Here is a 17,670-nt window from a genome sequence, read left to right as displayed (position 1 = left end):
GGAGAGCTAATTGGTATCAGGAGTATGCACTTAAAGTGGCTGACTTTGCCTGACACGATCAACGGGCCAATGGTGGATTTGACCTTTATGGACTTCATTCATTCATGGTGTGTCACTCTCTCTCAACTCTCATGCTGGACTTCCTTTGCATCTTGTACTCATGGTGATCCTGAATCATGCTGTTCCCATCTTCATCTTGTATCCTGGCTTGCAACATTATGTGTTACTACTGACTTCTGCAATTGTATTCGCTCTCCACGCTTGCTTCTCCACTCTTGTTGACTGCTTAATCTCTTTTCTCTCCTCCTTTCCCTTCTCCCTTTTCATATCTCCTCCCCTTACTTTCTTCTATGCACTTACTCTTTCAGAATTGTCCCTGGACCTAATATGATAGCAACCTCGTCTGTTTCCTCCACCCTCCCATTACTGTTTTTTTCCTCCCCACCACCCCCTCCAGCACTATCTGAAATGTCGTCAGGCCTAGTATGATAGTCGCTTGTTTTGTTCCTCCCCTCCCTTTCTGCCCCCCTCTCCCTAGCTTTTGTTTTTCTCCAGCTCTACCAGAAATGTTGTCAGGCCTAGTACGGTAGTCGCCTGTCTGTTTCCATTTCCTTCACACTCTCCCCCTCCCTTCCTTATCTATGTCTTAGCTCTTGCACTATCTGAAATGTCGTCAGGCCGAGTACGATAGTTAATTTCACATCCTTACTGTTCATGGCCTGTAAGAATGTGGTTGTATTTTCCCTTGTTCCCTCTCTTGCCTTGAAGCGCTTTGAAACACATTGTGTATAGGGGCTATATAAATAAACAATCATATCAGTACGATGTATGAGGGTTAGTCTTGTTACTCTCAGTCACTCTCTTCCTCGGCCGAGTGTTTGTGTAAAAAAAGCGGGGGCGAGTTGGGACCTCAGAGAATCCTAAAAAATAGGATGTGTTAGATGAATAAAAAAGGAGGGAATACCACGTCTCACCATCAGCTGCCTCACCCCCACTCCCTGAAGACCCCTCCCCCAGGTGATCCTCCCGCACTGGTCCACCCCCAGGGTCTGGATCCAAAGGCGATGGCTGTGCCCTGGCCACCTGGAAGAGATATCCCCGGGGACTTGTGGCCGAGACACCCTGTGGTTTCTCACACTCCTTATGGGATATTGAAATTCTCTCCAACAAAATCTCCATCCTTTAAAAGATGTCATCATGACAAGGCAGATTTACTTCATGAATTGTGGATGTGCTCAATCATATAAACATAGTGGAAATATGCCAGAAGGTGGAAGGAACAGGAATACATGTTGCCTGGGCACTTGCGGCATGCCTACTGGAGTAAAACCCAAGAGAAAACAAACCCGAAAACACTTGGTGTGGCCTTGGTGTGCATATTGGCTAAGAGCAGAATCGCAATGACATGCAAAGAAACAGAAGGCCCTCATATAAACAAATGGTGGGAAGACTTAAAGAAATGTACATTGTAGTCTGGTTCCGAAGTAAGCATAGAGGAGACACAGAGACATTAAATGATAATGTCCTGGTATATAATGATGCAATCCTTATTTTATCACACAGATGATAAACCACCTTGAATGATAGTTAGAAATTACAACTTGCAACAGGAATTAATGCATTTGATATTAGACATGTAAGGAAATATTAACAGCAAAACTAGAAATAAACTATGAAAACTTTAGTAAAACCAGAAAACAAATATGCAGACATAAATAATTAGCTCCAAAGTTAGAAAGTTAGAAAGAATACAATGCCAGCAGAATAATTGCAGTGGTGAATGTTTATGGCTATATATTATGTGGTTCAAAACAATGTTGAAAATTATGTAAATATAATTGATGTTTATATTACGTTAAAATCAGTTGTGACTATGCCTGTGACTGTGATTTGGCCTTATCAACAGAAGGAAGGGAGCCAGCCCTAATCATGAGGGCAGATTAAATCACAAGGGTCCCAAATCCTGACAGCGTCCGCATCTCCGTGCAGGCATAATCCAGCCTTGCCTCCTGATTGAGATACTCGCCTGTGTCTTTCCTCTGTTCATTGAAAGCTGTGAGAAACTGAAGCCGCTCCAGCAAGAGCCTTAACCCTCAAGCGTACACTGCCGCAAGAGTGGAGGGCCCGCCGAAGGGAGGAGAAGAAACAAAGCCCATAGCGAGCCAAGCCGAACCTGCAGTCCCCAGGAGAGAGGGCACCAGAAAAAGAGAGCAAAAAGCAGCCAGAAAACCTCTGCAGAGTGTAAAGGAATTGTTAAGATGGATTTCTGAACTCTGACCTGGTGGGCAGATGTTCAGAAAGCCAGCCTATTTTCTTGGAACAGGGCAACCTTGTGGACAAGCCAGATCAATCTAGGTAGCATTGTTGGTGGTCAAGGCTAGGTCTCAGGAGGGGTGAGGGTGATCGAAAGTCCACAATGAGCACACACCGCAAACGACACCACAAATTACTCTCAGTCAGGTGCATATATCAAAAATACATATACATATATTGGTATTGTACAAAAAGACTGTATCTAAACGGTCGCATGAACAAAAAGTCCTAAAAATGCTACCACCAAAGGTTCGAACACCAAAAGTTCAAACCTTTGGTGGTAGCATTGCAGGTAAGTAAACACCCCGCTCACTATACTGTGTGGTATAAGAAAAAAAACAGGGGCCCATCACAGACGTGAAAAGGAACTGGCGCTGCAGACACTCAGCGTGAAGAAAAAGGTAAGTGGGGTTTGTTTATGTTGGGGATGTGGGTGGGAGTGTCATGGGTGTGTTGTGGGTGTGGGTGGGGGTGAGGGTATGTACGTGTGTTCGCATGAGAAAGGTGTGAACTTTTGGTGGTTCGCACCTTTCTCATGAGAACTTTCCGGCCGCGGCAAAATCAGCTGCGATCGGATCACGTACATCCCATTTATCAAAGGGCTTCTAACTGAAACGCAAGATAAACTCTGCAACATTAACAAAACTAACAACACTAACTAGGAAACATATATACAGTAACTCTTTGTCTAAAGTGATATTCAACAAGTAGAGATCCACAACCTGCAACAGAAAGGGGTCATACGGTGTAAATTTACTTTAGGCAGTGCCTCAACAACTCAAACCCTAACTAATAGGCAGTCCAGTCCCTACGAAGTGTGGAGCCTTGCGCTCAAAAGTACATTCAGTGCCAGAGCACTCGATCGTGCGGTTAAGTTCAAAACGTGTCTCTTCAAGGGGCTGTAGTGGCTCAGGAAGGTGGGTGATGTGATGAAGAATAAGGTCCCACTATTCAAGGAGAGTCTCCACAAGAGGGCAGAGCGATTTCCAGAAATCAGGGAATAGGATGGTAGCACAGGCTACCTTAACAAAGGAGAGTGGCCCTCAGGGAACACTCCCGCGTAAAAGTCTATGAATGAGCCAGAGGCCTCCGGTAAGTGATGCAAGTGATCACCGACCCTCGACGCACTCCAGACCAAACTTCGCCAGTCAAGTCGAGTTCGTTTGCAGGTTCGAACCCCGCAGTTGCACGTCTCTCCAGCTTTCAGGGGCTGCGTTCCAGGACCTCAGTCCGTGGAAGGATAGTGGTAATTTCTCCGCTTCTGGTGAAGGTATTGGCACAGTTCCACTGCAGCTCGTCTTAGGGCACAGCAACAACGCACCCACGAAGTTAGTCACCACAGCGGGGCGACACAAGGACCGTGTAGGCTCAGGTTCAGGCAGACTCTCCTAATTCCAGACCTAGGAATTCTAGGTGTACGAAACTCGGCGGGAGAGTGCCTTCTACCAAGAGCTTATGGTTCTCCAAGACTCAAGTCAAAAATCAATACAGCGGCGGTTCCTGGGCAAAGGTCCCCTACGAGCTAGTCAGTTCACAGGGCGGTCCAGGAACACTTCCGAAAAGGCTCATTTTCAGGTTAAGCAGGAAGTGCCAAGAGTAGTTAGTCCCACTAATTCAATGGGTCGAAGCACCCTTGCAGGCCTTCTGTGATCAATGAGAAAAAGGGGCTCCAACGGGATAACAGCGGGGTCAGGGTGCCAAACCTTCCAGCGGGTAACCAGCAGTTCCACGGATCTGCTTCTTCGGTTCAGGCTACTTGGCTCCTTTACTAAGTTTGTGTGAACTCTAAACTTATTCCAACCTGGAATAGGTTTAGAGTGCCTTCTCTTATCCATAATCTCCTTTGCACCAAAACGAAGAGAAACCAATAAGAGATCTGCTCACATTCAACCATCCCAGATGTGGACCATTGATGGACCACAGTGGTCCCAGCCATCCCAGCACACCAGACATCCTGTCACCCAGGATGTGTATTGGAACTAGACCGCTCCAGCCCATATCCTGGGTGCACACACACAAGGAATGTAGAAACCCCCGAAATCTTCGGTTTGCACAGGGGTCTGCTCGACCTGGGGAAGGCAAAGGGACAAAATGGCCAAAGGACAGAACAAAGAACAAAGGACCACGTGGCATGGACATTTTAGGCACTGGCCCCTGTCCTGGGCCAAATGAGGTAAATGCGATTTGAACCATAGAAAAGTCAAAAATGCTTTAGAAGTAACTGCTGCCACCAGCGCCGCCCTCGGTACACTTGTACATTCACCAAAAATCCTGAAAGGGTGTCTAGGACCTTAAAAATGAAAAAGAGAACCCAGCGCCCTGTACTGTAAGGTAAATTGTGCACTGATAAAATGTTACTAAGAAATATCAACAAAGTGAAAGACTAAGGTAAACAAAGTCCCCCAGTACTGACAGTCTGAAGGGCCTGTCAGTTTCCCCATAACAAAATTAGCAAAAGCCCAGCGGAGTACAGCTGAAGGCTGGGCTCCACTGGTAAAAGTCAGGCTAGGGTGGTCAGGCAAAAGCAAAAATGTTGGAGGGTTCACAACTGGAGGGGAAATTACCCATAAATGGAAATCTTGCCTAACACACATCATGTAGCAAGATACAGACAACAGATTCATTTTCTTAACAAAAAAGGACTTTATTGTATATGTCAGGATGGATTAATGCCTAACTTGCCCCATGCTAAGGTGGGATTTCCGTACCTAAGGAAACTAAGGATTGCTGTGTCAGTAGGGTCAACTTAAAAGTAGGTCTATATCCAAAACCTATACTAGCCCTCACCACAGTTCCAGGATATCTCAGGGTTCCCTTTCCCAAGATCCATACAATTTCAATATACCTCAGGCTTCCCTTCCCCAAGATCAGCATTGTTCAAAATAGTTCAAGTCTCTTGTTTTTCTCTAATATTGTCAGCTTCCACCGGTAGTTCTTTTGGCTCGTACCAAAACAAATTCTCTCTTTCACTTCAGCATTCGCATTACACAGCCTTTGTCTTTGGGCTCTATTTGGCTCTTTCCCAGGTTGGGTTACTCGGTCTAGGCGCAGTTGTCGGACCACATGATCCACCCACTACTGGTCACGCAACCGATAACCCTTCGCACTTTGTGATGCTCATTAGGCCGTCTGAATTAACACTGGTTTTCCACCTGGCACCAATGTTAGCATTTGCCGTTGGTGAATAGAATCTACCTCATCATTCAGGCATGGATGGCCACTCACGGTTTATGCCTGAATGATGACAAGACAGTTGATAATCCTCGGTACCCCCTCCAATATCTCTAAACTAGGTCATGAATACGCTTCTTTCATCATTGATGGTAACAATACCATAGTCTCAAAGGAGGTAAAAACCCTCGGTTTCTACCTGGACGCCACAATGTCCTTCAATAAACAACTGAAATCTCTTTGGCATCCACCACAGCCTACACGTGCAAGCTTATTAGAGCAGGTAGGCCCGTCCTCTCCAACGACAGCTGCATAGTACTGGCCAGAGCATTAATTCTCTCAGGATTAGACTACTGTAATGCTCTCTACAGCGGCGCTAATATAGCCAGTATCCAAAAACTCCAAATACTACAAAACAACGCCCTCAGAGCTGCACTGGGTATCAACAAAAGAGTGCACATGACAGCAATCAGACGCTAATAAAAATGGTTATCCACCCATAACAAAATACACTAAAAATCGCCTCCCTGACACACAAAGCACTGCACAATGCTGCACCTAGCTACCTAATTGACAAATTATCTAGAAGAACTTCCAGTAGACCTACCAGAACCGTCAACACCAACTGCCTGCTAGTACCTAGATTCAAATCTTCCAAGATCGGCGGCAATAGTTTCCCTGTGAAGGCCGCTAAACTTTGGAACTCCCTGCCACATGAGCTGAGAGCTGACCTACCCTACCCTCACTTCAGAAAGAACCTCATTTCCCACGTCATTCTGACCGAGAACTAGTTGCCACTGAAACTATTGCACTCCAGTACTGTCTGCCTCTTAGATTGTAAATTTGTGCATACGCTTGCACACTATGATGTAAATAACTCTGACCTTCTGTGAAATTTGACTACTTGTATATTGTAATATCTTTTGTGAAATTTGACTATTTGTGTATGGTATTTTGTACACTATGTAACCTTGTAAGCCTTTCATAACCTTGCTGCGCCCTGTTACTCCCGGGTCTGGTGCGCTTTATAAATTCAATAAACAAACAAACAAACATCTTCTGCGGTTTGTTTATCTCTCTGGCAGGTTAGGGCTTAATCAGCATTTGTGTACTGGCAGTCTTTTGGCTTTGCCACAACTTGCATGTCACCATTTATATAGTGGCAGTCTTTTGGCTTTTCCACAACTTGCATTGAACTTGCCCCTCTGAGTTCAACAACTTTTTCCAATTGCCTTTCATTCAGTTCATAAATGTTCATAACATTTTTCACTTTGTTTCTTAATGCTTATAACAAATGTCATTCGTTTCACCATAGCACGTATTTGTTTTCCACTTGTGCTACAATTTCACATGCTTTGTCGGTATTAAATATTTGCTGTTCTGTTTCCCACAATACTTGGCATCTTTTCCATTATTCATTATTCCTTCATTGTATTTCACCAAAACACTTTGTAATGGATTCACAATTTCTTATTTGTTCATTTGGATGTTCCAAACCATCTCATTACATGTTTCTTGCTTGTGCGTAAACCTTAAATGCCTTACATTTGCCACAGAGCACCCCAGTACGAGTATTCTCTCTCTCGTACACACCGGAGCTGCTCTGCTTTGCCGGGCGTCTTCATGCTGTTCTTTTTCCACTCTTTGCGCCCAGATGGACGTCGCGAGTCACAGCAAGCAGCGCTCACTTTCGGAAAACCCCCAGGGGGCGTCCTTTGGCAGTCAGGAGTTCTCCGTTTCCCCCAGCTCCAGCTGTGAACACGTTACAATGGCAAGTCTTGGGGTTTTGGTCCTCTTGCGTCACCTTCTTCATCCCCTTGGAAAAAACAGCGTCCATCTGTCAGTCCTGCTCCAGCCTGCTCCTTGTCACTCGTCTGCCACCTTCTCTCCAGGCAGGTTCGCCCTGCTTTGCTGGGTGACCTGCTTTTAAGTACCGTTAGCCTCTCAATAGGTTGCAGGTGCAGGTAGTTTGCCTGGCCCTCATTACACCAATTAACAAGACATGCCTGATCCTGTATAGGCATCTTCCTCATCTCAGTACAAAAGTGGAGAAACTGACTAGAAGTGTGCTAGAGAAGGGACAGGTAGGAAGTCCCTGATGGAGTTTTACGAGCCATGGTTTAGGGAGACCATCCATCGCCTAAGTCAAGTACTAGACAGAATGCATGACCATGGGAATATTGGAATCTTGAGAGCTGCGAGAGTAATGGTTTGATCCTCAACAAAAAAGGAGAAGCTTTACAGCACTAATGGATACAATAACATTTCTAATGATGGATTCTGTAAGGTTGTTCAAATCAGACGATTTAAGAAAAAAAAACACGGGGCTCCCCAGTCCAGACAGGCATGTCACTTCATCAGGGGTCGATTAACTGTTCCAACAATACGCTCCTCTCCCACTGTCCACAGTGGAGGGCAGCAGACAGGGCAAAGGACACTAGGGAGGCCTGCCCCCACCACGTGGTCTCCTGATGGAAATTGGGCAGGTGTGTATTTTATCCAGATAGTATTTTCCTTCTGATTTTGTTGATTGAGGGGAAAAACACCTCTTATCCTTCCATTCCCCTCACTGTAACTTAATAGAAGGTTGCTGGGGTGAAAGGAAGAGACTTGAAGAAAATACTGTTATCCCTTGTCCCACCCGTAACCCTTTAGCAGCATCCCGTCTGCTGCTGGCAAAGAAGAGGAAGCAAGGGGAAGTACAGAAGTAAACATGGCATTCAGAGTCAGATTTCCTTTTTTTACCTGATGTAGCCATATGACATTTGACCCTGTAGTCAGCAGGGCAGCACCAGCTATCACAAAGGGGCAACCCGGGATGATAGCAGGCACTAACTGGTGACCATAAATCGATATTTTCACAGAGCAGGTCATTTTGCAAGTCGATAGCCTAACCGACAGTCAAAGCACCGGTTATCTGTTGCAAATGGATACATTTTTAGAAAATGAAGGCGGGGTTGAACAGTTGACTTAAAGGGGTCTGCTACATGCTCTTGGAACGTTTCATTGGCCCTCAAATCTCTAAAAAAAAGATTTGGTTATGCATAATTCATTGACCGATTATCCAGTTGAAAAAGGAAGGGAGGTTGGCATTAAAGTAATACAACAATGTGTGGTTTCATAATACAATCAAACATATTCATTGAAAGTTTAAATAACAATTTAAACTACCTTCTTCTGGACAATGCCATATTTCAAAAGAGGCCGCTCGCTGAATGTTAAACTTTGCATTTTCCATTCTTCGCTGAAGCAGCAAAGACTTGAGCCAAACAGTAGAGTTTTCATTTCCTAGAACAAAAACAGATAGTGATTCTAGCAATACATTTCTTTTTACTACAAATTACTTGGTGTGTGGGCGAAACTCACAAACTCCAAACCATTTAACATGTGGCCCTAAATCTACAGAAGACCTACTATTTCGAACAGACAATTTGCTTACCATTTGTTCATCTATCCCTCTTACACGGTCCCATCATTTTGCAATTTTATTCAACAAAGCATCACCAAACAGATCCGAGAAACAATTGCCTCAACAGACCACAAAGTCAATGTATTTCTTAAACAGTCTCTATTTAGCCACCCTTGTGGATACTCTGTCACAGAAATCGATCTCCAAGGCATGAACAATTTTGAAAAAGAATAGAAGGCTCAACGACTTGGCTGAATATGACTTTGCACACATTTGTCCCAAAAAGGAACAAGCTACTTACCTGTACCTGTAACTCCTGTTCTCCAGCATGGGTATCTTTCATGGATTCATGAATATTTTGTCACATTGGGAATCCTTGGAAATATTAAAGCAATTTAGCATTAAAGCTTAAAAACTGCTTGCACGGGGGCGTGGCTAGCCGGAGACACCAGCAGATGCTGCTCGCTGAACTCCCGACCTTTGATATGGTCCCGACCCAAAAATCCTCCAAAAATAATCCAGACCGAACCCCCAAAATAATGAGAGGGCATCCCCAAGAAGTCAGGCCACTGCTGCTCAAAAATGCAACAACACAAGACGCCGAAACAAGGAGCAGCCGCCCAGTGAAGGTGCCAGCGGCGGACAGGCAAAATGGCGGGAGGCTCAGAGCGGGAGGAGTGGAGGCATGTCTCCCTCCAGTGAACGAGCCCCCAGGAGCGAGCCGATCGGGTGTCTGAAAGGAGGATCGGCACCCCCCACAGTGAGTAGGTCCGAAAAGAAATAAAGGTGCGGGCGGGGAATGGCAACTGAAGCGGGAAGGAGGAGCGCTCACCCGGGGCTGCTGGGGAAGTGACATGCCCACCAGAGGGAAAGCGATAACGGTCCAGACCCGGGACCGTAACAAAGCAACCCACACTTGGGGGCCCAAGAAGACCTGCTAGTCGTGAAGGAGCCGGTGCCACAGCTGGAGAGGGGAGGAGCTGAGCTCCGGCAGTCAGAGCAGATCTCAAATGAATAAAGGCTTGGAGCGAGGGATAGCACCTGAAAGGGGGGGAGCGGAGCGCACATCCTTGCTGCCAGGGTGCCAGAGAGGTTACATTTCCCCGGAACTATTACAGTAACGGTTCAAATCTGGGACCGGATTAAAGTGAGCCACACTTGGGGGCCCATGAAGACCTGCAGGTCGAGGAGGAGCCTGGGGCCCCTGGTGGTGAGGGTTGGAGCAGCGCTCCAGCAAACAAAGTGATTCCCCCACGGTCATCGGAGGGGGAGAGCTGATAAGGCGGCCACCAAACAGTGGTTGCCACACAAGGGCAATAAACTTTAGCAACACCACACCCACAACGCGGCAACATAAGACACCCCGCCAGAGCGGATGTGGCAGCCACCAAACAGGCGGTAGCCACATCGGAGCAACAAGGCCAAATAGGGCCGCATCCACAATGCAGCAATATCGAAGGACATTCCCACCACAGAAGAAAAGGCAGCCACCAAACTGCAGACGCCACACCAGAGAACATAGACAATTAATGCTGCATTCACAACGTGGCAAAACAAGGGAGGACACCACTCCACCATTGCGGAAGGAACACTGTGCGAGGAGGCAGAGGGCACCCCAAACTGCATATTGAGTGAAGAATGATCTCGCACAACAATCCAACATAGCGGCAAAACAATCAGTGAAACAGAAGGGTCCACAATCGGGGAACATTAAGGCGCTCATGCAGGGTGCAGAACCACAAAAGCGTGCATTGCAACAAACCAATGTCCAGATCCACTCGCCACCCGCTACACACCTGGAGGAGGAGGACCCCCCCAATCAGAAGGTCAGATCTGTTGTCCATGCTGAAGGAGCTAAATAAGGACATAAAAGAGAGCACTGCAAACCTAACAAAGGCCATCTCAGACATCAATAAGAATGTAATGGTGGTGAAGATGTAAGTGGACAATCTCGAAACAACAGCATGCGAACATGGACACGCTCAAGACGAATTAACGCAACAAATGGACTCCATGGAACAACAAATGCGAATAGTCCTGGACAAACAAAAGGAGTCGGAAAACAGGTCACGACGGAACAATATATGGATCTGAGGGGTTCCCAAGACACTATCAGACAAGGGCTTACAAGGATATGTAAAACGTCTGTTCCAGTCCATCTTGGGAACGGAGGACTAGCGTGAAGTAGTGCTTGATCGTACCCACTGAGTGTACTCCTCTTTCCAAATGAGCAAAAACCTTACCCCGGATGTCCTGACCAGAGCCCATTTATACCAACTAAAGGAAGAAATAATGAAGGAAGCCCACAAACAAGAACCAGTGATATTTAGAGACACCCCATTGGCCCTATTCCAAGACCTGGCGCAATCAACACTCATTAAACGAAAGCGCCTACGAGTAGTTACAATTTGGCTTCGCGCAAACAAGACCCGAAATTGATAGTCGTTCCCATGCGCCCTGCGATTTGAATGGCAGGGGCAACAATACTCGATCTCTAAGGCAGAAAAAATGCCTGACTTGTTGGATGGGGGAGAAGACGGACACGCCTCTGGACCAAAGGAGGAAACGTAGGACAAGGAAGAAATCTTACCATCAGGGAGGAAAGAACGATGGAGATCAGCTATCCTGCAACCCAAGGGGAGAAATAAAGGAGCTAAAGAAAGGGTGCCACCATGAAAGAAACAGCAAGCAGTTACCTGGTGCGTTGAAGAGGGGAATAACACCATGATAACAATCAGCAACTTATAAGGGGGTCGAGACTTTATGACACTCAGATAATACACGACTATGGAAGGAAGAAGGGAGGGACGGGAGAGATAGACTCGATCAGCCCCCAGCATCCTGGGCCGAATTTATATCCAGTGTAGGATGACTAATATTTTATGGGACAGTTGGGGGAGAGGGGAGGGAAATGAAGGGGTACAGTTAATATTGTTCAGTTTGATTGGATGGTTGGAATGGTGGGTCAAGAAGCCCGGGTAGGCACCCAAGGGAAAGGGCTATGGAAAGGGTTTATTGAAGAGTCTCGAACAGGGAAAGGATGATGGCTGACCTGCATATGGTTCCTCTAAACATCCAGGGCCTAAACTCCCCGGCCAAAAGACGCTCCATATAAAGGCGACTTGCATGCCACAGTTGCCTGGCTACAAGAAACGCCTTTGCTCCCAAAAGGTGAGGCGCGCCTCAGACATAAAACATTCTCAAAACAGAACTACACCTCCAGTGGGGCGAAAAAAAGGGGAGTGGCGATCCAGATTGCTAAGGAGGCAGAATTCACCAAACAATTATCCCACAAAGACCCAGAGGGTAGATATTTGGTGGTAGGGGGAATTTACAGGGCCAACAGGTGACGCTGGTGACGATTTATGGTCCCAACGAAAGGCAGGAAAATGTTCTTACAAATTTGTGGGGGAAACTAGCGGGATGGTGTGTCGGGAAGGTATTAGTAGGGAGGACTTTAATTGCGTAATGGACCCTCTTAGAAACAAGACTCCCCCCAGCCTCCACACAGGCAGGTGGTAGACACAGATTGGCTCTGGGGCATTTTCTCAGGGAACTACACCTCATAGAGACCTGGTAGTTCTTCCAGCCCCAATCCAGGACATACACACACTACTCAGCAGTCCATATGAGATTCTCCCATTTGGAACGACTGATAACGGCACCGGAGGGGCGGAAACCGTGGCGCTTGAACGCCCTAATATTAAGGGACTCACTGGTGAGGGCCCATTTGGAGGATACCTTAAGACACTACTTCCGGGAGAGTGACACAGAGGGAGCGAACTGGGGTATGGTATGGGACGCGAGTAAAGCTGTCATGAGGGAAGAATTCATAGCTAAGACATCCGCATACATGAGAGAAAAGGAACTGGTGAGGGTGGCACTCGAAAAGGTGGTAACAGAAGCCGAAGGCTCGCACAAAGACACTGGGTCCAAGAAGGCATGGCAGGCCCTGATGAAGGCCACGGCCAATCTAGAAGCACACGTGGCAGATAGATCGGCGCAATTACTAATACAAACAAAACAAACATACTATGAGCAAGGGGACACGGCGAACAGATTCCTAACAGCAAAGCTCAGGAAACAGTAAGCAAAAAACGATATTACACAGCTGAGGAATGGGGAAGGGAACCTTGAGAGAGGGGAGGCCGGAAATATTAAAATCATGCATGACTTCTACTCCAGGGCTGTAGCGGGAGAGGGATTAAAAGAAAGGGACCAACAGGCGTTTCTGAAGCGACTTGACATGCCAAGTATAACGGAGAAAGACAGAGAGGCACTGGGTGCCACCTTCACTGAGATGGAAGTTAGCCAGGCAATACGTTTATTGGCAAGGAACAAGACACCCGGACCGGACGGGTTCGGGAATGTATATTATAAAACTTTCCAAATTCTGATGACAGCGCCCCTAACTAGACTTTTCCCCCATTTACGAGAGGCAGGGAAGGGTTCTGGGGACATGGGCCCATCCACGACCATATTATTACTAAAACCAGGAAAAGACCCCACCTCATGCTCCAGCTTTTGACCAATTTCCCTACTCAATGGGGATGCTAAACTATATGCAAATGTCCTATACATTCAACTGATGACAATCCTACCAATATTTTACCATCCAGATGAGGCAGGATTCATAATGGGAAGACAAACACAAGACAATGTCCGCAGGGCGATAAATGTGACAGTGGGGTGGAAGGACAAGACAGAAATCCTCCATATTGGCCCTGGATGCCACAAGAGCATTCAACAGCATAGACTGGAGCTACCTTGAACATATGCTAGAGGGATTCGGGTGCGGAGAGACCTTTACACTAATAATCTTGGCTTATTTCAGGTCCCCAACCATGAAACTACAATTTAACGTGAGAATCTCTGACCCTAAACCCATTCGGAGAGGCACCAGGCAGAACCGGCAATGGAGCCCCTGGCACGGGCAATCAGGGCAGAACCGGCAATAAGGGGAGTAAATGTAAAGGGGACAGAACACAAAATAGCTCTAAAACGCAGATGATGTCCTGCTGTTCCTGAGAGAAAATGGGAGTTCACTCCCGAGGGTGATGTCCCTCCTGGACAAGTTTGCAGGGGCCTCAGGCTTCCGCATTAACTACGCGAAGTCCAAGGCACTTCATATCAAGGAGGAACAATCAGAGGTAGCACAGTGGCGGGAATCCTACCCTCTTCTCTGGGAACGGGATGCTCTACAATACCTGGGGGTAAAAATGACCCCCACACATAGAGATATTTTCTGCCAACATTCCAGACCTCCTGGTGATCCTAAGAGTTGGGAGCTACAGGAGTTCTCATAGTTCGCCCGTATCACGCCCGTCAAAATGACGCTACTCCCCAGATTTCTACACATGACAAGTTCTCTCCTGATATGGATACCGCCAAAGATGACCTCTTGCCAACAGAAAGGGATATCCCATTTCATCTGGGGAGGTAAGAAACCTCAGGTTGCAAGGAGAATCTTGTTTAGGGGTCCGGGATTGGACAGACTGGGGGTCCAAGAAATGTCCTGGCATCTGGTGCTAATGCTACACTGAACCTCACAGGGCACGGAGCAAGGGTGGTGCGAGATAGAGCAGCATGCTAATGACATTCCACTAGGGTGCATAGAGTTCCTGAAACCAAGATTGAGAGAAGCGTGGGAACCCTTGTTGGAATCCACAAAAAACACTCAGCTACTGGGACAAAGCACTGTGGGTGAAAAGTCTCTAGCCAGGAGGGCCCCTTTACACCAATGGGATATAACATGGATTTCTCACCAAGGAGGGCTCTGATCTTCAGGGCAAACTGGGATGGACAGGCCACATTAATCCTAAGTGATTTTTTCCAAGATGATTTGCTGCTACAATTTGAGGAATGCAAAACCAAATTCTCTCTACCTGAACAAGAAAAGTTCCATTATGCGGAAGTCAGACACTGGGTCACAACCAATGAGTGTAGGGAAGCGGCCAACATAACTCTGGTGGGCTTGGAACTCACTATGAACGAAGGAGCTCCCAGAAGGGCATCTCGAGACTGTACCGCTTAATAGATGGGGCAGAGTAGGGGGATGTATTACCATACATGGGTAAATGTGAGCAGGACATGGGGTGAATATCAAAGAGGAGGAATAGGGGCCGATATGGGAGAGGGCACAGAGGGGCTCCCGATGCTCTATGCTGAAGGAGTCAGCGTATAAAATATACATGCAATGGTACAGGACACCACACAGGCTGCATACAATGAACCCGGACATCTCGATGGAATGCTGGAGGGGGTGTGGCCAACGAGTTGACATGGGACACATGTGGTGGTTGTGCCCAAAGACAGTCATTTTGGAAAGAAATCTTGAGCAACATTCGGGAGATTTTGGGTATACAGCTTCCTATGTGCCCAAAGGTGATTCTAATAGGAGTGGTGGCTGAGGAAGTGTATGACGCAAGTGGCCCAAGAGCCACACTCATCACCCACATGTTCATCGCAGCAAGGATTACAGTGGCAGATAACTGGAAATCGGAGCAAGGTCCGGTACTGGCAATGTGGTGGGTCAGAATGCGGGGAATCATGGCAATGGAAAAAATATATGCATTGGCAATGGGTAAATACCAAAGATGTATAAACACATGACTCCCATTTCACGAGTTTGTATCCGAAAGAGACCAATTTTACCTCAAACCCGCCTTACTTCGGAACTTCTCTGTGAGTAAATGTAGGCCGGCGAGGACGCAAGAAGGGGAAATCTCACAACGGCATGCAAAGGACTAAGCCTAAACCTAGAGTGCAAATACGCAAATAATAGTATGAAGACCCATCATCAAAGTTTCGTTATTTTTGGGGTGTCGGATAGGGTAGGGGGGGAGGTAGGGGAGGGATATGGAGGGAAAAGAAAGATTGTGAACCTGAAAGCTGTTTTTTTCATCTGAGAATGTAATAATGTTTGAATATGTTGGCTGGAGTTCACCTGAAAAATAAAGCTAAAAAAAAAAAAAAAAACGACTTGTCACTTATATAGCCTACTGCTGTCACTTTGGGTCATAGTGCCCCAGCCAATGGTCCTAGTCCTCCTTAGCTCCAGCCCAAGTGGGCATCTTCACATTTGGAAGCACACGTAATGTGGCAGTAGGAACCAAGAAGAGCCATGGAGGGGTTGGAGGGAGGATTGCATGTGAATCCATAAAAGATACCCATGCTAGTGAACAGGAGTTACAAGTATCTTGTTTCTTCTCCACCACGGGATGTTTCATGGATTCACATGCTCATGAATACGAATACACATCAGTGTATACATTCACAACCAATGGGAACCAGAATAGCTCTACAGGAGCAATGGGACTCACCTCTGAACACACACCTCAAGCAAATAGGTTGCGAAGCCCTGCTTATCCGACACAGGACTCCTCCCTGGAATCCATGACAATGCAGTAGAATCTTGTGATGGTGTGGGTAGACCAGGTAAGCAAAACGAAGTCCCACAAACAACCCTGCCTTTCCACACAATTGGGGGTCAGACTTGGTGTAGCATTTCCAGAACTACTGTGTATAAATTAGCAGTTTCATTGGGTCAGCGTTGCTTAAAAAACTGTTTATTCAAAAGCATGTCTCAAAACTCTGCAGGAGCAGAACAAAACATTACAAAAATGTGAAGATAATGCACAAAAGCCGAGGAAAGCTCCAATGCTACAAACAGAAACTAGTGGTGCACACTTACATTTATAGTGGTGTTAGTAAAAATAGTGAGAAAAGCAATTCATGATATGTATCGGAATAGCAATCTTCAGGTTGTGTCAACACAAAATGTGTTTCTGGCTTAATGGGAAAAGCAGTGTAATTAACATCCTTCCCTTCTCTAGTTGGACTCCCTAAGCCATCTTCAAGACACATGCAAGTTAATATATGGGCGTTGTGAATCTCATCTCCCATCTGATGCTATCATATCTTCTATGTGTGTCAGGTTTCAAATTGTGAATGGCGCATCGGATAATATTTCGGTGATGCCGTCCAGGTTACTTGCCACCTCTTTGATGAGCACCGCTGCTAGGATGTCAAAAGTATGAGAATAATGTCTGTCTAGGGGCCCAGGAGTATCGTCTGCATGCCTGGGGTAGTAAGAGACAAGACTGATCGTTGTCCTTTCGCTCACGGCGTCTGCCATGATTCAAAGAGAAACCTGGGGTGCTGGCGTACATACGGAGGATGCCCATTCAGACCTCCATGTAGCAGCCTTGCAGATGTTGTGCAAGGGAACACCAGACAACTACAGTAAGACCTGGTGGAATGTGCTTTAGGTCTATCTGGCAGAAGCCTATTTGCAAGCCATTGAGAATGGGAAATGCAGCCAGATAGCCGCCTGGAAATAGAAGCCTTCCACAGGGCCTTCCCTTTCATAACAGGTCCAAATGTCATGAAAAGTTGTGAAGTTTTGCGAAAATCCTTTGTGTGTTCAAAGTAGAACTTCAACGGATGGGCAATGTCCAGTGAATGCAAAGCCCTCTCTGCCGGAGAGGTGGGAGAGCCAAAGAACACAGGTAGGGCTAGAGGTTTGTTGAGATGAAAAGTTGATATTACTTTAGGCATAAATGAAGGATGAGTGCGTAGCACCACCCTGGATTGATGGAACGTTAAATACGGTGACTTGCAGGAGAGAGCCTTGTGAGTGGTCAGAAATGTGAGGCGGACAACTTTGTGAAGATTTCTCAACAAATGCCATTTTATTAAATTAGAAGATTGGATAAACGCCTCACTAGCCCTACCATGACAAGGATTTCCCTGCCTAGAATAAACTAAAGGAAACA

General features: G+C 46.5%; 1 protein-coding gene across 1 annotated transcript in view; it reads right to left on the bottom strand.

The window, feature by feature from the left end:
- The window catches only part of MINDY4 (MINDY lysine 48 deubiquitinase 4), a 1,976,984-nt gene that overhangs the window by 998,133 nt on the left and 961,181 nt on the right, over nucleotides 1–17,670 (bottom strand). The window contains exon 8 of the mRNA XM_069647706.1: nucleotides 8,656–8,772. Within this exon, the coding sequence (XP_069503807.1) occupies nucleotides 8,656–8,772 (117 nt within the window). The remainder of the gene's footprint in view (nucleotides 1–8,655; nucleotides 8,773–17,670) is intronic.

The sequence above is a fragment of the Ambystoma mexicanum genome, chromosome 2q (genome assembly GCF_040938575.1).
Source record: "Ambystoma mexicanum isolate Mex_15411 chromosome 2q, UKY_AmexF1_1, whole genome shotgun sequence".
Taxonomy (NCBI): domain Eukaryota; kingdom Metazoa; phylum Chordata; class Amphibia; order Caudata; family Ambystomatidae; genus Ambystoma; species Ambystoma mexicanum.
This window is presented reverse-complemented; position numbering and strand designations above follow the sequence as displayed.